Source organism: Glandiceps talaboti, chromosome 16, assembly GCF_964340395.1.
Source record: "Glandiceps talaboti chromosome 16, keGlaTala1.1, whole genome shotgun sequence".
Taxonomy (NCBI): domain Eukaryota; kingdom Metazoa; phylum Hemichordata; class Enteropneusta; family Spengelidae; genus Glandiceps; species Glandiceps talaboti.
Window position 1 is genome coordinate 21,968,785 of NC_135564.1, and position 23,113 is coordinate 21,991,897.

The 23,113-nt window shown below is 33.6% G+C and overlaps 1 protein-coding gene across 1 annotated transcript in view; it reads right to left on the bottom strand.

Annotated features, from left to right (window-relative positions):
• Positions 1-520: 520 nt before the first annotated feature.
• LOC144447593 (protein zwilch homolog) overlaps positions 521-23,113 on the bottom strand; it is a 53,153-nt gene continuing 30,560 nt past the window's right edge. The window contains exons 8-14 of the mRNA XM_078137670.1: positions 22,163-22,294; positions 21,534-21,728; positions 10,315-10,471; positions 8,608-8,773; positions 7,575-7,670; positions 5,741-5,853; positions 521-1,462 (exon numbers count right to left, since the gene is read on the bottom strand). Of these exons, the coding sequence (XP_077993796.1) occupies positions 1,380-1,462; positions 5,741-5,853; positions 7,575-7,670; positions 8,608-8,773; positions 10,315-10,471; positions 21,534-21,728; positions 22,163-22,294 (942 nt within the window). The 3' untranslated portion in view covers positions 521-1,379. The remainder of the gene's footprint in view (positions 1,463-5,740; positions 5,854-7,574; positions 7,671-8,607; positions 8,774-10,314; positions 10,472-21,533; positions 21,729-22,162; positions 22,295-23,113) is intronic.

A 23,113-nucleotide genomic window follows, 5' to 3' on the forward strand; every position in this document is an offset into this window, starting at 1 on the left:
CTGGGTGAATTAACTGGGCCATGTAGAGATTTGGTAACATGGCATAAGTATGAATAGCTTACCTAACTATGAAATGAGGCTATGATATGGGATGATTTCAACAATGCTATGGGTATTTCATAATGTTATTAATTATATAAATTTTTACTGGACTAGTTTGAGAATATAGTCAGATATTGTTGGTATCCAAAGCATTATATTTTAGTGGATAGTAGTTTACATTGTGAGAAGTGATTACACAATTGTTTTGTACGCATTAACATCTCTGTGTTTTTACTCCCTGTACTAGATTCATATTACTGGATAGTATACATTAACATCACTGTGTGTTTGTACTCACTGTACTAGATTACTGGAAAGTATACATTATTCACTATCACAGCATTGTAACAGATGGTACATCATTAACATAACATTCAAATTAATTAAATACACACAACAAATTAAACACACATTACAATGTTAAATAGAATAGACTTATTTTATTACAAATTTGTAAATAGATATTTAGCTACAGACCTAAAGTGAATTTGATAGCAATGGCAGTGTTTCACTTTCTCACACATTTAGACATACAGAAGACATATCATATTGACTTGAATCTGAAACCATTCTCAAAATCTAAATGAGTTCTCAATGGAAAATTTACCACATTCTAGTAATGTTCTAAAATAGACTACAGTGGCAGTATTTATAAGTTTCAAACATAAATAGCCTGTTGATGAGATCTATATGTACAAAGTGTTTGTCTCTTTTCTTAGCCTGCAGCTACCAAGGAAGTTTTACATAGAATATTATTTGTCTCTTTCAGTACCTAGAAAGCTTTGTATAGTTTGTACTTTTATATTTCATTTTCTGATACATTTCTTCATTTTACATCAGGAATATATAAGTGACATAAGAGGCATTTTGAGCTGAATGAAGAAAAAAGTGGAAACTATAAATTTACCTGTGCATGCTTTAACTAAGAAAAAATGCAGGAAATAATAATGATTCTAAACTTACATTTTGGGCCCTACAGAACAAGTCATGTACGTTCAGTGTCATGATGAAGCATCCTGTATTTTCTGTTCTGACAAGTACAATTAGTTTGTGCATGGTTCCATGTGAACAACTTTGCTGTATAACGTCATCCAAGTGTTAGTTAGAAGTCATATTCAACTTTGCTGTATAACGTCATCCAAGTGTTAGTTAGAAGTCATATTCAACTTTGCTGTATAACGTCATCCAAGTGTTAGTTAGAAGTCATATTCAACTTTGCTGTATAACGTCATCCAAGTGTTAGTTAGAAGTCATATTCAACTTTGCTGTATAACGTCACACAAGTGTTAGTTAGAAGTCATATTCAACTTTGCTGTATAACGTCATCCAAGTGTTAGTTAGAAGTCATATTCAACTTTGCTCTTTGAAAGATTGGTAGTGAAATAATACAAATCATCCTCCAACTCATTCCTAGAGATATCTGTAGGAAAGACAATAAGGTGAGGATATCATTAAGTATTATATTTAAGAAATCTTTTCAGATACCAGAATACTGGTGGTAAGGTGAAGCCCAGAATACTGGTGGTAAGGTGAAGCCCAGAATACTGGTGGTAAGGTGAAGCCCAGAATACTGGTGGTAAGGTGAAGCCCAGAATACTGGTGGTAAGGTGAAGCCCAGAATACTGGTGGTAAGGTGAAGCCCAGAATACTGGTGGTAAGGTGAAGCCCAGAATACTGGTGGTAAGGTGAAGCCCAGAATACTGGTGGTAAGGTGAAGCCCAGAATACTGGTGGTAAGGTGAAGCCCAGAATACTGGTGGTAAGGTGAAGCCCAGAATACTGGTGGTAAGGTGAAGCCCAGAATACTAGTGGTAAGGTGAAGCCCAGAATACTAGTGGTAAGGTGAAGCCCAGAATACTAGTGGTAAGGTGAAGCCCAGAATACTAGTGGTAAGGTGAAGCCTTGGGGCAATATAAAAACCAGAATACTGGTGGTAAGGTGAAGCCTTGGGGCAATATAAAAACCAGAATACTGGTGGTAAGGTGAAGCCTTGGGGCAATATAAAAACCAGAATACTGGTGGTAAGGTGAAGCCCAGAATACTGGTGGTAAGGTGAAGCCCAGAATACTGGTGGTAAGGTGAAGCCTTGGGGCAATATAAAAACCAGAATACTGGTGGTAAGGTGAAGCCTTGGGCCAATATAATAATACTGCCAAAGGCACAGTAGCGCAACTGTAGTTGGCTATTGCCAAGGGCGTGTTCTTGTTGCTAGACATATTTGCATACATTTTTGAAATCTCTATTAATTTGCCTACCTTTCCAGTTTTCATTGCCATGGGCATGGTCCTGTTGTTAGGCATATTTGCATACATTCTGAATATTTATTCACTTACCTACCCATCCCTATTGTTATCTTTGTAATATACATCATATCACTGTTGCTAAGGGGTGGTCATGGTTGATAGGACCAATTGTGTCAAAATGTTTTCAATAATAACTGCAGGATAACACCCCCAGAAACATCCCCACCAAGTTTCAACCCATTCACCATGCACTTTCAAGACATGTTTTTGACCAAAAGTTAGGTGTTCAGACCTAATTTACATATCACTGATGGGATCATCACGTTATGAATACAGCTTCATCTACACATCCCCAAATGCTTCCCCATTAAATTCATGCCAATCTGCTCAGTAGTTTTGGAATTATAGATTTGACCAAAAAAGACACATTTTAGAACTTATTTGCATATCACTGATGGGATCATCATGTTATGAACAATTCTTAATCTAAAGACCACTAAGAATGTTCACATCAAATTTCACCATGATCTGCTCAATAGTTTTGGAATTATAGATTTTTGACCAGAAGGGCACATTTTTAGCTCTGCTGTCAGCGAAAGCTGACAGCATAAGCTTTAGGTATAGGTTGGTATAGGTATAGAGGTATAAGTGATCATGGTCTGTCTGTCAACTTTTTTTATTTTCATTATCTTCTCTGAATGTGACTGTCAGACTACTTTGATATTTGGTGTGCATGTTCCTTGGGAGGACGCTATTCAGATTTGTTTATGCCAAGTTGATCTGTGCCATTTCCAATTTTTTATGATTTTTTTTTCAAAAATGATATTTTCATCATCTCCTCAAATACTACTCGTCAGATTGCTTTGATATCTGGTGTGTCGATGCGCAGAGGGTAGCTTACCCAGATTTGTTAATTTCAAGTCAGCACATCTTCTTTTCTATTTTTGATGTTTGTTTTTTTGTAATTAAAAAAAAATTAATAAGTTAATGAGCATTGTGACTGACGCCATATTGGAAATCAGTCCACAAGACTTTAAGTAAACTGCCACTTTTCAAAAGACACCATTAACGTCAAACAAGCAATGTAATATGTGCTATAGTCTTAATTCTACGCATTGTGTGCCCAAATGACAAGTGTTTGTTCGAAACAGGGTTGCAGACTTCAATTCCAAATTCTGCACCCTTTCTACAGAATGGTTCATTCCAGTAGGTATAATATGCTCTCGATCGACAAAGTCATGAAGTTGCCTAGCCTGAAAGTGTATGCTGTCACTGCAGGGGAAGAATTTTGAGTCAGTTGTCAATAAAAATGATAATACTCATTCTAAAATTACCTCATTTTGAAAGGGAAAGTACTTTGTGGTTCATTTATTGAGTTTTGATTTTGTGCGATCAATATTGGTGGCAAAATCACCACGTCAAAATTGCCGATGTGGTTATGTCGCTGCGTACAAATGAGTACGAGTACAGTTGAGGTCAAAGTTCTTTTGCTAATGAGCCTTACCATATATGGAACAAGTCATTGAGAATGACATAGTCCCCGCTATGATTGGGTTTTAAGGAACTGGCAGTTTATGTTGTAATTTTCTTGATATCACTACTCTGATCACACAACAACACTTGTGAACCTAAATCAAACAGACTTAGATATGTTGTGTCTACTCGTTGGACATGAAACATGCCTACTCATGTTGTGTCTCCTCGTTGGACATGGGACATGCCTACTCTTCAAGATGACGTGATGGAATAAACCATTCAACAATAAAGGGTGGGTTGGGTATGGGGGGGGGACCTGTTCAAGCATGTCTGAGTTATGGCTTTGGACATGAAAACTGCGCCAACAAAATGGCTGCCAGGCAGCCATATTGGATCGTATCACAATGAAAATGGATATGCACATGTATGTCATAGAACACTGTCCTAATACCAACTTTGAATGAGATCTGTTCAAGCATGTCTGAGTTATGGCTTTGGACATGGAAAATTCGCAAACAAAATGGCTGCTAGGCGGACATATTGGATCGTATCACGACAATGAATATGCACATGTATGTCATAGAACACTGTGCTAATACCAACTTTGAATGAGATCTGTTCAAGCATGTCTGAGTTATATCCAAAGCCATTGGCTTTGGACATGTCAAAATTCACAAACAAAATGGCTGCCAGGCAGCCATATTGGATCGTCTCACGGTGAAAATGGATATGCACATGCATGTCATAGAACACTGTCCTAATACCAACTTTGAATGAGATCTGTTTAAGCATGTCTGAGTTATGGCTTTGGACAGGGAAAATTCGCAAACAAAATGGCTGCTAGGCGGCCATATTGGATCGTATCATGAAACAAATTGACGTGCATATGTATGCCATTGTATGTTGCCCCTGTACCAAGTTTGAAAAAAATCGGTCCAGGTATTGCCAAGAAACAGCTCTGGACGGACGGACGGATGCGCACACAGACAGACGAAACCCAATCCATAAGTCCCCGTCCCGGACTTCGCCCGGTGGGGACTAAAAAGTTAACAGTTTGAAAAAGTATCGAAACAAAGTACCGACACAGTATATATCTTGCTATTGGTGCAAATGGCGATGTCCTGATGAATAAATAATGAAGTCGGGGGGGTTCTACTGTAATCAGAATCTAATGTAATCACTTCAAACGGAGAGGAATATTATATCTTGTGCCGAAATTCTTGCGTCTGATAGGACGCAGTCCTGATTTTTATGAGGATCACAAGGTCATAATAATGCGTAAAAGACGCAATATACTGCGTCATGTAAAACCCTGCCGATGGGATCATCACATTGTGAATAACATTTTCACGTACACATCTCCATAGGCATCAACATTAAGTTTCAGCCAAACCTGCTGAGTAGATCTGGAATTATAGATTTTTTACCAAAAAGGCATATTTTGTTACCTAATTTGCATATCACTGATGGGATCATCATGTTATGAACAATTCTCAATCTAAACGCCCCTAAGAATGTTCCTATCAAATTTCAGAACAATCTGCCCTGTAGCTTTTTGACCAAAAATCACATTTTTTAACCCAAATCCCACCGATTGTAAGATCATTTTGATCCCAATGGTGTACCATAGCCACCCTGTGATTCTGTAAGAGACAGACTACCTAGCTACCCTGTGATTCTGTAAGAGACTGACAACCTAGCTACCCTGTGATTCTGTAAGAGACTGACAACCTAGCTACCCTGTGATTCTGTAAGTGACTGACAACCTAGCTACCCTGTGATTCTGTACGAGACTGACAACCTAGCTACCCTGTGATTCTGTACGAGACTGAGTACCTAGCTACCCTGTGATTCTGTAAGAGACTGACTACCTAGCTACCCTGTGATTCTGTAAGAGACTGACAACCTAGCTACCCTGTGATTCTGTAAGAGACTGACAACCTAGTTACCCTGTGATTCTGTAAGAGATTGAGTACCTACCCTGTGATTCTGTAAATGTGACATGATTGAAGACTGGTCTGGCACTGAGCTGACAAATACTGATATTATCCGATGGACTTCTCATTTCCAGTCTCCATACATTAGGTTGTATACTACAGGACAAAACAAATAATAGTGATACTGACTTTGAAGGTTAAAAGGTAAGAAATTACCTGTTCTTTCTCTATGCAAAGAGAGGCATCAACATCAACATTTTCCATTCAAGGGCAGATGTAATAGCTTCTGAGTATACTGATAACAAGGGGAAACGTATGTCTATGTCTGGTAAAAGTCTGGGGCATGCACTTACCGGTAGTTAATTTTCTACTTGACTATTGGAGCTCCTTCTACGGTGTGAGCTATGCTACAACGTTCTATAAAATCTTCACATTACATGTTATGGTTGGCCGTAAGATCGCATCTGCAGGCAATCATGCTGGGGAATTGGCTGACATAATTTCATACGATCTCTTCACTATTTCAAAATTTAAAATCTTGTTTTTACTTCGTTCGATACTCGCACGTGTTGATCTTTCTGAAACCACACACCATGTAAGACTTACTTAGTATACAGATTCCTGACCACAAACCGTGTAAGACTCACTTAGTATACAGATTCCTGACCACAAACCTTACAAGACTTACTTAGTATACAGATTCCTGACCACAAACCGTGTAAGACTCACTTAGTATACAGATTCCTGACCACAAACCGTGTAAGACTCACTTAGTATACAGATTCCTGACCACAAACCTTGTAAGACTTACTTAGTATACAGATTCCTGACCACAAACCGTGTAAGACTCACTTAGAATACAGATTCCTGACCACAAACCTTACAAGACTTACTTAGTATACAGATTCCTGACCACAAACCGTGTAAGACTCACTTAGAATACAGATTCCTGACCACAAACCGTGTAAGACTCACTAGTAGTATACAGATTCCTGACCACAAACCGTGTAAGACTCACTTAGAATACAGACTCCTGACCACAAACCTTACAAGACTTACTTAGTATACAGATTACTGACCACAAACCGTGTAAGACTCACTTAGAATACAGACTCCTGACCACAAACCTTACAAGACTCACTTAGTATACAGATTCCTGACCACAAACCGTGTAAGACTCACTTAGAATACAGATTCCTGACCACAAACCGTGTAAGACTCACTTAGTATACAGATTCCTGACCACAAACCGTGTAAGACTCACTTAGAATACAGATTCCTGACCACAAACCGTGTAAGACTCACTTAGTATACAGATTCCTGACCACAAACCTTGTAAGACTCACTTAGTATACAGATTCCTGACCACAAACCGTGTAAGACTTACTTAGTATACAGATTCCTGACCACAAACCGTGTAAGACTCACTTAGTATACAGACTCCTGACCACAAACCTTGTAAGACTCACTAGTAGTATACAGATTCCTGACCACAAACCGTGTAAGACTCACTTAGAATACAGATTCCTGACCACAAACCTTACAAGACTTACTTAGTATACAGATTACTGACCACAAACCTTACAAGACTTACTTAGTATACAGATTCCTGACCACAAACCGTGTAAGACTCACTTAGTATACAGATTCCTGACCACAAACCGTGTAAGACTCACTAGTAGTATACAGATTCCTGACCACAAACCATGTAAGACTTACTTGGTATAGATTCCTGACCACAAACCTTACAAGACTTACTTGGTATAGATTCCTGACCACAAACCTTACAAGACTTACTTAGTATAGATTCCTGACCACAAACCATGTAAGACTTACTTAGTATACAGATTCCTGACCACAAACCGTGTAAGACTTACTTAGTATACAGATTCCTGACCATAGAAGCTTCCAATGATAGTTCAAATGTATGAACTTGACTATGCTGGTTGTCTTCATAATACTTCAAGGCATGCCTAGAAGAGAAAACAATGATAACATATAATAATATTAAATACTATTAGGGTTAGTGTTGGCTGTGTGGTTGAACCTCTTATTATCAGGCTATTTGTGGTCCTCATGATTTTACCTGAGTTATATTGGATACCCCTTTCAGCAAGGGAAACTAATATCTAATTGTAAAAACACAAGTTTACACATTTCCTTCACTAACCTTCATTTAGTCATATTTGTCACAAAACCTGATAAGAAGGTTAAAGGGTGGTCATGGCACATGGGGGTTAAATTTGATAATTTGTCAATCTGTTGCCTTAACCACTTCACATCTTGGCTGACCCTCTTATTAAAGCAGGTATGTACAACCCCCTCAACTGGGTAAATGTGACTACAACTGAGAGTCTCAATTTGAAGTAAACACTAAGTGCGACCGTCTTTGCGACTGCTGTTGAGACTCTCAAAGGGGGTTGTAAACAGTGAATGAGAGTGAATCTGAGACCGTATATGAGACTCTCAACGGGCTCATTAACAGTAAATGCGACTTATTCTGAGACTATCCAGCTACTACGGTAGTACCGTATGACTTTATCATTCACATCGAACTGTATAACGATCACAGTGAGTGACTGTTGAAATTTCGCCATGGATCTAAGATCTTGCAAACTGATTTTAGTTATTTAGTTCATGCCATCAAACCACCTGCACCTTTGACATCCTCTCCTTATACTACACACGTACACAATAGGTTTTGTTGTGATATACCGGTATAAGTAAGTTGTTATAGACTACACACATACACAATAAATTTTGATGTGATATACCGGTATAAGTAAGTTGTTATAGACTACACACATACACAATAAATTTTGATGTGATATACCGGTATAAGTAAGTTGTTATAGACTACACACATACACAATAAATTTTGATGTGATACATCAGTAAGTTGTTACAAACCTGATTAATAACCTTTGATTCTGTAATGGTAACTGGAGATAAATCCTTGTCCCAACTGTTAATTCTAAAACATTCAACAATCTCTGTACTCTCTCTACCTGCTGGTCTATAGCTAGGTCATTCTGTGTGTAGAAATCCAACTCATTCATCATCACTAGCTTCTCAGCTGAAATAAACCAAATAAAAAACATCATTAGTATGTAAATTTCAATCTGATTAAAATCTAATGTGCTGAAGACATCTTGATATCTTTATTTACCTCTATTTCCTTCATTAAGTGTTATTTGTTTTTCACTTTGTTGTTCAGGGAGTGATCTGACCCTGTGCAATATCTGAATAACGTGTGCAAAATATTAGCATATATTATATTTCAATAGAATTTGATGTACATGGGTTGATGGGTCATATTTACATGTACTGATTGAATGATGTAAATATGTCTAATTTATAATGTATTTGAACAATCACAGTCTCTGGTGGAATGACATTTGAGACCAGCTAGAAACAGTCAGAGTAGATGAGAGGACAAGAGAAAATTCAAAAAAGTGCCAATGGTGTTGTTGCACAACTATATTTATCTGTTGCTATGGACGTGTTCTTGTTGCTAGGCATATTTGCATACATTTTTGGACCCTTTGTTCACTTGGCTACCCTTCCTAGTTTGCATCTCTCTCTCTCATATATATATATACAGGGGTGAACAAATCATTTTGTGAACTGGTGGTCCCCGGACCAGTGCCTTAAAAAATCCAGTGGTCCTGCTGAAAGAATTAGTGGTCCCTGGTCCCGCTAATGTGAAACATTAAATCTTGCCGATGAATCTGTATATTCAGACGTACACCACTTTTAGTTGAACAATACCCAATTTATAATAATAAATATAAAATTGACATGCTTGGTTTCTGTCAATTGACAATTCTATTATATTTCTAACAGTTATTTTTGAGGCATCGACGAAACGAAAAACTTTGAATGGCGGCTTCAATTGGATTTCACGAAGGATTAGAAATTTGACAGAAATATGTGACAAGAACATTGGAAAACAGTTTTAGTCATGACTGCAGTATGCAACAAAAGTTGTACTTCGTTTTGTCAAACTTGTCTGGAAAACCCAGACATTGCAAGCAAATCATCACAACTGTACAAAGAAACTGACCACTTCAAAGTTGATCCTATAAAATCTCACGAAAAAAAACCTACGAACACATACATTGCCTGACCAGAGGGAGTCCCCGTGTGACTGTGTCGAGATAAAACCAAATTCACCAGTCGTCGAGGCTTTTGAAAAAAACCTAGGAACACATACATTGCCTGACTAGAGGGAGTCTGTGTGACGGTGTGGAGATAAAATCAAATATATATCAAATATATATCAAATCTATATATATATATATATGAAATACAGACTGACAGGTATGAGAAGGTAATGACCCTTTGTTATCTTGGTCATCAAACGTTAGCAAAAACACAGTGAATGATAAACATATTATCATATAACACTGTATATAGTAGACTGGCAGACAAGTAAGCAAACACATATGGACAGACACAGACAGACAGACAGACAGACAGACAGACAGACAAATACATACATACATAATCAGACAAACAGATAGAAAATTAGTCAGGCAAATAGATAAAAAGGGAAAACAAGTGCACATTTAAAGTAACTACCAGTTTGATATAGTTATTGTAAATAAATCTTACCAGCAAAGTATGTGGTATAATCTCTTCTTATCTTATCAATACCCATCTCTACCAGTAGTTCTAATGGAACACTGTCATCAAGTTGGAGTAGAGTCATCTTTCTGTCATAAGATAGTCTTACCATCTTTGCCATTTGTGTTAAGTTACTTCTATGCACCTACAAAACATAAATATGTATGTCAAAGAGACACTATTTGTGTTAAGTTACTTCTATGCACCTACAAAACATAAATATGTATGTCAAACAGCCACCATTTGTGTTAAGTTACTTCTATGCACCTACAAAACATAAATATGTATGTCAAACAGCCACTATTTGTGTTAAGTTACTTCTATGCACCTACAAAACATAAATATGTATGTCAAAGAGACACTATTTGTGTTAAGTTACTTCTATGCACCTACAAAACATAAATATGTATGTCAAACAGCCACTATTTGTGTTAAGTTACTTCTATGCACCTACAAAACATAAATATGTATGTCAAAGAACCACCATTTGTGTTAAGTTACTTCTATGCACCTACAAAACATAAATATGTATGTCAAACAGCCACTATTTGTGTTAAGTTACTTCTATGCACCTACAAAACATAAATATGTATGTCAAACAGCCACTATTTGTGTTAAGTTACTTCTATGCACCTACAAAACATAAATATGTATGTCAAAGAGCCACCATTTGTGTTAAGTTACTTCTATGCACCTACAAAACATAAATATGTATGTCAAACAGCCACTATTTGTGTTAAGTTACTTCTATGCACCTACAAAACATAAATATGTATGTCAAACAGCCACTATTTGTGTTAAGTTACTTCTATGCACCTACAAAACATAAATATGTATGTCAAAGAGACACTATTTGTGTTAAGTTACTTCTATGCACCTACAAAACATAAATATGTATGTCAAACAGCCACTATTTGTGTTAAGTTACTTCTATGCACCTACAAAACATAAATATGTATGTCAAAGAGCCACCATTTGTGTTAAGTTACTTCTATGCACCTACAAAACATAAATATGTATGTCAAACAGCCACTATTTGTGTTAAGTTACTTCTATGCACCTACAAAACATAAATATGTATGTCAAACAGCCACTATTTGTGTTAAGTTACTTCTATGCACCTACAAAACATAAATATGTATGTCAAAGAGCCACCATTTGTGTTAAGTTACTTCTATGCACCTACAAAACATAAATATGTATGTCAAACAGCCACTATTTGTGTTAAGTTACTTCTATGCACCTACAAAACATAAATATGTATGTCAAACAGCCACTATTTGTGTTAAGTTACTTCTATGCACCTACAAAACATAAATATGTATGTCAAACAGCCACCATTTGTGTTAAGTTACTTCTATGCACCTACAAAACATAAATATGTATGTCAAACAGCCACTATTTGTGTTAAGTTACTTCTATGCACCTACAAAACATAAATATGTATGTCAAAGAGCCACTATTTGTGTTAAGTTACTTCTATGCACCTACAAAACATAAATATGTATGTCAAAGAGCCACTATTTGTGTTAAGTTACTTCTATGCACCTACAAAACATAAATATGTATGTCAAACAGCCACTATTTGTGTTAAGTTACTTCTATGCACCTACAAAACATAAATATGTATGTCAAAGAGCCACTATTTGTATTAAGTTACTTCTATGCACCTACAAAACATAAATATGTATGTCAAACAGCCACTATTTGTGTTAAGTTACTTCTATGCACCTACAAAACATAAATATGTATGTCAAACAGCCACTATTTGTGTTAAGTTACTTCTATGCACCTACAAAACATAAATATGTATGTCAAACAGCCACTATTTGTGTTAAGTTACTTCTATGCACCTACAAAACATAAATATGTATGTCAAAGAGCCACTATTTGTGTTAAGTTACTTCTATGCACCTACAAAACATAAATATGTATGTCAAAGAGCCACTATTTGTGTTAAGTTACTTCTATGCACCTACAAAACATAAATATGTATGTCAAAGAGACACTATTTGTGTTAAGTTACTTCTATGCACCTACAAAACATAAATATGTATGTCAAACAGCCACTATTTGTGTTAAGTTACTTCTATGCACCTACAAAACATAAATATGTATGTCAAAGAGACACTATTTGTGTTAAGTTACTTCTATGCACCTACAAAACATAAATATGTATGTCAAAGAGACACTATTTGTGTTAAGTTACTTCTATGCACCTACAAAACATAAATATGTATGTCAAACAGCCACTATTTGTGTTAAGTTACTTCTATGCACCTACAAAACATAAATATGTATGTCAAAGAGCCACCATTTGTGTTAAGTTACTTCTATGCACCTACAAAACATAAATATGTATGTCAAACAGCCACTATTTGTGTTAAGTTACTTCTATGCACCTACAAAACATAAATATGTATGTCAAACAGCCACCATTTGTGTTAAGTTACTTCTATGCACCTACAAAACATAAATATGTATGTCAAACAGCCACTATTTGTGTTAAGTTACTTCTATGCACCTACAAAACATAAATATGTATGTCAAACAGCCACTATTTGTGTTAAGTTACTTCTATGCACCTACAAAACATAAATATGTATGTCAAAGAGCCACTATTTGTGTTAAGTTACTTCTATGCACCTACAAAACATAAATATGTATGTCAAAGAGCCACTATTTGTGTTAAGTTACTTCTAAGCACCTACAAAACATAAATATGTATGTCAAACAGCCACTATTTGTGTTAAGTTACTTCTATGCACCTGCAAAACATAAATATGTATGTCAAAGAGCCACTATTTGTGTTAAGTTACTTCTATGCACCTACAAAACATAAATATGTATGTCAAACAGCCACTATTTGTGTTAAGTTACTTCTATGCACCTACAAAACATAAATATGTATGTCAAAGAGACACTATTTGTGATAAGTTACTTCTATGCACCTACAAAACATAAATATGTATGTCAAACAGCCACTATTTGTGTTAAGTTACTTCTATGCACCTGCAAAACATAAATATGTGTCAAACAGCCACTATTTGTGTTAAGTTACTTCTATGCACCTACAAAACATAAATATGTATGTCAAACAGCCACCATTTGTGTTAAGTTACTTCTATGCACCTACAAAACATAAATATGTGTCAAACAGCCACTATTTGTGTTAAGTTACTTCTATGCACCTACAAAACATAAATATGTATGTCAAAGAGACACTATTTGTGTTAAGTTACTTCTATGCACCTACAAAACATAAATATGTATGTCAAAGAGCCACTATTTGTGTTAAGTTACTTCTATGCACCTACAAAACATAAATATGTATGTCAAACAGCCACTATTTGTGTTAAGTTACTTCTATGCACCTACAAAACATAAATATGTATGTCAAACAGCCACTATTTGTGTTAAGTTACTTCTATGCACCTACAAAACATAAATATGTATGTCAAACAGCCACCATTTGTGTTAAGTTACTTCTATGCACCTACAAAACATAAATATGTATGTCAAACAGCCACTATTTGTGTTAAGTTACTTCTATGCACCTACAAAACATAAATATGTATGTCAAAGAGCCACTATTTGTGTTAAGTTACTTCTATGCACCTACAAAACATAAATATGTATGTCAAACAGCCACTATTTGTGTTAAGTTACTTCTATGCACCTACAAAACATAAATATGTATGTCAAAGAGACACTATTTGTGTTAAGTTACTTCTATGCACCTACAAAACATAAATATGTATGTCAAAGAGCCACTATTTGTGTTAAGTTACTTCTATGCACCTACAAAACATAAATATGTATGTCAAACAGCCACTATTTGTGTTAAGTTACTTCTATGCACCTACAAAACATAAATATGTATGTCAAACAGCCACTATTTGTGTTAAGTTACTTCTATGCACCTACAAAACATAAATATGTATGTCAAACAGCCACCATTTGTGTTAAGTTACTTCTATGCACCTACAAAACATAAATATGTATGTCAAACAGCCACTATTTGTGTTAAGTTACTTCTATGCACCTACAAAACATAAATATGTATGTCAAAGAGCCACTATTTGTGTTAAGTTACTTCTATGCACCTACAAAACATAAATATGTATGTCAAACAGCCACTATTTGTGTTAAGTTACTTCTATGCACCTACAAAACATAAATATGTATGTCAAAGAGCCACTATTTGTGTTAAGTTACTTCTATGCACCTACAAAACATAAATATGTATGTCAAACAGCCACTATTTGTGTTAAGTTACTTCTATGCACCTACAAAACATAAATATGTATGTCAAAGAGACACTATTTGTGTTAAGTTACTTCTATGCACCTACAAAACATAAATATGTATGTCAAAGAGACACTATTTGTGTTAAGTTACTTCTATGCACCTACAAAACATAAATATGTATGTCAAAGAGACACTATTTGTGTTAAGTTACTTCTATGCACCTACAAAACATAAATATGTATGTCAAACAGCCACTATTTGTGTTAAGTTACTTCTATGCACCTACAAAACATAAATATGTATGTCAAACAGCCACTATTTGTGTTAAGTTACTTCTATGCACCTACAAAACATAAATATGTATGTCAAAGAGACACTATTTGTGTTAAGTTACTTCTATGCACCTACAAAACATAAATATGTATGTCAAAGAGACACTATTTGTGTTAAGTTACTTCTATGCACCTACAAAACATAAATATGTATGTCAAACAGCCACTATTTGTGTTAAGTTACTTCTATGCACCTACAAAACATAAATATGTATGTCAAAGAGCCACTATTTGTGTTAAGTTACTTCTATGCACCTACAAAACATAAATATGTATGTCAAAGAGACACTATTTGTGTTAAGTTACTTCTATGCACCTACAAAACATAAATATGTATGTCAAAGAGACACTATTTGTGTTAAGTTACTTCTATGCACCTACAAAACATAAATATGTATGTCAAACAGCCACTATTTGTGTTAAGTTACTTCTATGCACCTACAAAACATAAATATGTATGTCAAAGAGACACTATTTGTGTTAAGTTACTTCTATGCACCTACAAAACATAAATATGTATGTCAAAGAGCCACTATTTGTGTTAAGTTACTTCTATGCACCTACAAAACATAAATATGTATGTCAAACAGCCACTATTTGTGTTAAGTTACTTCTATGCACCTACAAAACATAAATATGTATGTCAAACAGCCACTATTTGTGTTAAGTTACTTCTATGCACCTGCAAAACATAAATATGTATGTCAAAGAGCCACTATTTGTGTTAAGTTACTTCTATGCACCTGCAAAACATAAATATGTATGTCAAACAGCCACTATTTGTGTTAAGTTACTTCTATGCACCTGCAAAACATAAATATGTATGTCAAAGAGCCACTATTTGTGTTAAGTTACTTCTATGCACCTACAAAACATAAATATGTATGTCAAACAGCCACTATTTGTGTTAAGTTACTTCTATGCACCTACAAAACATAAATATGTATGTCAAAGAGACACTATTTGTGTTAAGTTACTTCTATGCACCTACAAAACATAAATATGTATGTCAAACAGCCACTATTTGTGTTAAGTTACTTCTATGCACCTACAAAACATAAATATGTATGTCAAACAGCCACTATTTGTGTTAAGTTACTTCTATATGCACCTACAAAACATAAATATGTATGTCAAAGAGCCACTATTTGTGTTAAGTTACTTCTATGCACCTACAAAACATAAATATGTATGTCAAAGAGACACTATTTGTGTTAAGTTACTTCTATGCACCTACAAAACATAAATATGTATGTCAAACAGCCACTATTTGTGTTAAGTTACTTCTATGCACCTACAAAACATAAATATGTATGTCAAAGAGCCACTATTTGTGTTAAGTTATTTCTATGCACCTACAAAACATAAATATGTATGTCAAAGAGCCACTATTTTGAGAAATATAATTTCTGTACAGTACTTATATTTTTCTAGGAATCATTCATTATTCTAGTGACAGTTATGACAAGCTACAAGACACAAATAAATTAATACTGTTATAGATAAATGATTTTAGTAATGGTATTAAATTTTGAAATTTGATAAAATTGAAATTTGGTTAAAAATTGCATACTTTAATATTACTTGTTCATAAGAGTCCTTGATCACATAATGTTCCAATGATGCAGGATCATGTGATTAGGGACTCAGTTGAGTCTGAAAGAGTCCTTGATCACATAATGTTCCAATGATGCAGGATCATGTGATCAGGGACTCAGTTGAGTCTGAAAAGAGTAAGAGTTATCAAGTTCACACTTTATTACTAATTCCATGACATATATACATGTACATCTATTAATATGACTTGTTAATAGTACCGGTAATCTTAGACTTTGAGGTTGATATAATTAATAGTAATCTTAGACATTGAGGTTGATATAATTAATAATAATCTTAGACATTGAGGTTGATATAATTGATAGTAATCTTAGACATTGAGGTTGATATAATTAATAGTAATCTTAGACATTGAGGTTGATATAATTAATACTAATCTTAGACATTGAGGTTGATATAATTAATAGTAATCTTAGACATTGAGGTTGATATAATTAATAGTAATCTTAGACATTGAGGTTGATATAATTAATAGTAATCTTAGACATTGAGGTTGATATAATTGATACTAATCTTAGACATTGAGGTTGATATAATTAATACTAATCTTAGACATTGAGGTTGATATAATTAATAATAATCTTAGACATTGAGGTTGATATAATTAATAGTAATCTTAGACATTGAGGTTGATATAATTAATACTAATCTTAGACATTGAGGTTGATATAATTAATACTAATCTTAGACATTGAGGTTGATATAATCAATACTAATCTTAGACATTGAGGTTGATATAATTAATACTAATCTTAGACATTGAGGTTGATATAATTAATACTAATCTTAGACATTGAGGTTGATATAATTAATAGTAATCTTAGACATTGAGGTTGATATAATTAATAGTAATCTTAGACATTGAGGTTGATATAATCAATACTAATCTTAGACATTGAGGTTGATATAATTAATAGTAATCTTAGACATTGAGGTTGATATAATTAATACTAATCTTAGACATTGAGGTTGATATAATTGATACTAATCTTAGACATTGAGGTTGATATAATTAATAGTAATCTTAGACATTGAGGTTGATATAATTAATAGTAATCTTAGACATTGAGGTTGATATAATTGATAGTAATCTTAGACATTGAGGTTGATATAATTAATAGTAATCTTAGACATTGAGGTTGATATAATTGATACTAATCTTAGACATTGAGGTTGATATAATTAATACTAATCTTAGACATTGAGGTTGATATAATTAATACTAATCTTAGACATTGAGGTTGATATAATTTATAGTAATCTTAGACATTGAGGTTGATATAATTAATAGTAATCTTAGACATTGAGGTTGATATAATTAATACTAATCTTAGACATTGAGGTTGATATAATTAATAGTAATCTTAGACATTGAGGTTGATATAATTGATACTAATCTTAGACATTGAGGTTGATATAATTAATAGTAATCTTAGACATTGAGGTTGATATAATTAATACTAATCTTAGACATTGAGGTTGATATAATTAATAATAATCTTAGACATTGAGGTTGATATAATTAATAGTAATCTTAGACATTGAGGTTGATATAATTGATAGTAATCTTAGACATTGAGGTTGATATAATTAATACTAATCTTAGACATTGAGGTTGATATAATTAATAGTAATCTTAGACATTGAGGTTGATATAATTTATAGTAATCTTAGACATTGAGGTTGATATAATTGATACTAATCTTAGACATTGAGGTTGATATAATTAATAGTAATCTTAGACATTGAGGTTGATATAATTAATAATAATCTTAGACATTGAGGTTGATATAATTAATAGTAATCTTAGACATTGAGGTTGATATAATTAATAGTAATCTTAGACATTGAGGTTGATATAATTTATAGTAATCTTAGACATTGAGGTTGATATAATTGATACTAATCTTAGACATTGAGGTTGATATAATTAATAGTAATCTTAGACATTGAGGTTGATATAATTGATAGTAATCTTAGACATTGAGGTTGATATAATTTATAGTAATCTTAGACATTGAGGTTGATATAATTAATACTAATCTTAGACATTGAGGTTGATATAATTAATAATAATCTTAGACATTGAGGTTGATATAATTAATAGTAATCTTAGACATTGAGGTTGATATAATTGATAGTAATCTTAGAGATTGAGGTTGATATAATTAATAGTAATCTTAGACATTGAGGTTGATATAATTAATACTAATCTTAGACATTGAGGTTGATATAATTAATAGTAATCTTAGACATTGAGGTTGATATAATTGATAGTAATCTTAGACATTGAGGTTGATATAATTAATACTAATCTTAGACATTGAGGTTGATATAATTAATAGTAATCTTAGACATTGAGGTTGATATAATTAATAGTAATCTTAGACATTGAGGTTGATATAATTAATACTAATCTTAGACATTGAGGTTGATATAATTAATACTAATCTTAGACATTGAGGTTGATATAATTAATAGTAATCTTAGACATTGAGGTTGATATAATTAATAGTAATCTTAGACACTGAGGTTGATATAATTAATAGTAATCTTAGACATTGAGGTTGATATAATTAATAGTAATCTTAGACATTGAGGTTGATATAATTAATAGTAATCTTAGACATTGAGGTTGATATGATTGATAGTAATCTTAGACATTGAGGTTGATATAATTAATAGTAATCTTAGACATTGAGGTTGATATAATTAATACTAATCTTAGACATTGAGGTTGATATAATTAATAGTAATCTTAGACATTGAGGTTGATATAATCAATACTAATCTTAGACATTGAGGTTGATATAATTAATAGTAATCTTAGACATTGAGGTTGATATAATTGATACTAATCTTAGACATTGAGGTTGATATAATTAATAGTAATCTTAGACATTGAGGTTGATATAATTAATAATAATCTTAGACATTGAGGTTGATATAATTGATACTAATCTTAGACATTGAGGTTGATATAATTAATAGTAATCTTAGACATTGAGGTTGATATAATTGATACTAATCTTAGACATTGAGGTTGATATAATTAATAGTAATCTTAGACATTGAGGTTGATATAATTGATACTAATCTTAGACATTGAGGTTGATATAATTAATAGTAATCTTAGACATTGAGGTTGATATAATTAATAGTAATCTTAGACATTGAGGTTGATATAATCAATACTAATCTTAGACATTGAGGTTGATATGATTAATAGTAATCTTAGACATTGAGGTTGATATAATTAATAATAATCTTAGACATTGAGGTTGATATAATTGATACTAATCTTAGACATTGAGGTTGATATAATTGATACTAATCTTAGACATTGAGGTTGATATAATTAATAATAATCTTAGACATTGAGGTTGATATAATTAATAGTAATCTTAGACATTGAGGTTGATATAATTAATAGTAATCTTAGACATTGAGGTTGATATAATTAATAGTAATCTTAGACATTGAGGTTGATATAATTAATAGTAATCTTAGACATTGAGGTTGATATGATTAATACTAATCTTAGACATTGAGGTTGATATAATTAATACTAATCTTAGACATTGAGGTTGATATAATTAATAGTAATCTTAGACATTGAGGTTGATATAATTAATAGTAATCTTAGACATTGAGGTTGATCTGATTACACTCATACAAACTATCCCAATGAAGATCTACATGGATGCGATATTCTACTTGGGTGCAGACATCCAGACATGTACATGTACTACATACTATAATAATTTATAAAACCCATCTAGACAAATGAAAAATAGCGCAAATATTGCGTTGCCGCACAACTTCATGTTCAGGGCAATGATAGATAGATATATAATTTTTTGAAGATTTAAAGTTGTAACCAAAACAAAATTTTCATACCTAATTTCCATCATCATAATCCAGCCATCCTATGTTGGAAGTGTACAAGACAAGTATAGCAACATCCTAATCAAACTTTAAAGGGATGTGTCTACAAGGTTTTGTACTTCTTTATTTTTTTAAATCAATTTGGAACCAAGTCATACCAATGTAACAGGTTTATCTTTCTTGGTTGTCTTATTGTAATATTGTAAAAGCCAGCTACATTCAGTTTATATGGGTAGGTGATGAAACAGCTGTCTTACAATATATTACATAATCCAGTCATAAACCAAACTGGCCATGCTACAGGCTTTACCACCAGAGGAAATAGTAAAGTAAACATTATAGTTAATTAACAATGTACTGTTCTCACTGTGTCAGCTATTAATGATGACAAATCTACACATTCTCAACAAAGTTAAGCTCAATCTACTGGGTAATTTCAGAGTTGAAGATTTTTGAGGAAAAGCAATGACAAAGAATAACACTTCTAGAAACATCTCACCAAGTTTCAAACTCATTCACTTAGCATTTTTTGAGATATAAGTTTTGACCAAAATTCACATTTTTACACCTTAATTCCATATCACTCATGGAATCATGGTATGCTTAACATATCTTCGTCCATACATCCCTAAATGCATTTCCATTAAATTTCAGCCCAATCTGCTCAGTGGTTTTGGAATTATAGATTTTTAACCAAAAAGACACATTTTCAGCCCTAATTTGCATATCACTGATGGAATCATCCCGTCATGAACAAATCTTACTTTACACCCCCTTAAGAATGTTCCCACCAAATTTCGCACCAATCTGCCCAGTAGTTTCTGAGTTTAAGTTTTTTGACCAAAAATCACATTTTTTGACCCAAAACCCACATCCCTGATGCAATCATTTTCATTTGAACAATTTCCCAACTAGACACCAGAAGTAACATGACCACCAAATATCAAAGCAATCGGTCCAGCAGTTTTTGACTTTAAGTTGTTTACACACATACACACACACACACAGACAGACAGACAGACAGACAGACAGACACTTTGCCATGCCTATAGCACTACTGAACCTTTCAGTTCAGTTGTGCTAAAAATCTAACATGACTTGTTTTCAAATAGAACTTACCATAGGCTGGACTTCACCACTGTGCAGGGCTTTCAAGACAACATCAAAGGATTCTGTCACATCTTTGTAGCTAGTAGCACCAATACATACATTCCACAATTGTTCAGTAAAATCTAATCTTTCTCGTTTTGGTACCATTTGACTATGGAGTGGGGAATCAAATGAGTTCTCTCTTGAACCGTCATCTTCCAATTCCTACACGTAAATGATTAATATAATAGTTTTTTTCCAATCTTTTTTTCTTAATTCATAGCCTGCGATAACAACCATTTCAAGATATTTAGGTCTTTCTCGCTGTGAGGAGAGAATGACACTTCAGCAAACTACTCAATTTATCAATAGTTCTGAATACATTATGTTTTTAACATAAAAGTTTGACCTTTGACCCCATCCACCTTTCAATTATTCCTCATTCTAAGATTCAAACAATCAGATCCTCACAATTTTACAAAATTTGAGATATGCAAGATGTTTTATGTTTTCAAAGTAAAATATTTTTCTGAAGTTCTCAAGTAAAGAAGGCAATGGTTTACATAATTCTATTTTTCCACAGCCATCTAACACAATAATTAATTTTACTGTAATAACACATGCCAAATGAATATAAAGTTAGTTTTATAATATTTCACCTTTCTTTTCTGTCTTCCTTTCTTTAATTCTTTCAGAAATGATATGACTTGTTGTTTGAGTGAGTCTCCATCATTATCTGATGTCTTTTTAGCCCACTGAATCTCACCAGTTTCTAGTCCTTTGGCAAAGCTCTGAAAATAACACTAATTTTGTCACAAAACTATAAAGGTGACTAGTAATGCAAGGGCTGAGATTCATCAATACAGTTACCATCAAGTTGCAGTGGCACAAGTTGAGTTTATGAGCTTTTTACTAAGTGAAATACTTACAAAAAATTCATGTAAATTATTCTTGCATATTGTTAACTTCGATGTATACTTTCTGTGACATTACAATTTGTGTTCTGACATTGCTAGAACTGCTGATTGCATATAGTAGGGAGTTTATGTACAGTTTTTGATACATATAATATATTATGTCATTAGATCCTAATGCCAGGTTTGAGTTCATTCAATTGCAAGTGATGGTTAAGTATACAGTAGAATTACCTTTTATTGTGCAGAAAGAAAATTACGCCCCGAAAATGTACAAACTCAGCTTGTGCCCCTTTAAAGTATATTCACCTGAGACAGAGGTTGGATAACAGACTGGGTCAGATGGAAAGACAGACAGACAGACAGGCAGACAATCAGACACAGACATATAGCAAACCAGCCAGCCAGAGAGATCATACAGTCAGAGACAGACAGACAGACAGTCAGCCTGCCAGCTAAACAGACAGATATCCAGCCAACCAGTCAGATAGCCAGCCAGAAAGACAGCCAACCAACCAGCCAGCCAGCCAGATAGCCAACCAGCCAGAGAGACAGCAAGCCAGCCAGCCAGACAGATTGGTATGTCTGTCTGTCTGTCTGTCTGTCTGTCTGTCTGTCTGTCTGTCAAGAGACAGAGAGACAGGTAAAGAAGATGATCACAGAATATACAATGTACACCACCTGTATCAGTCCACA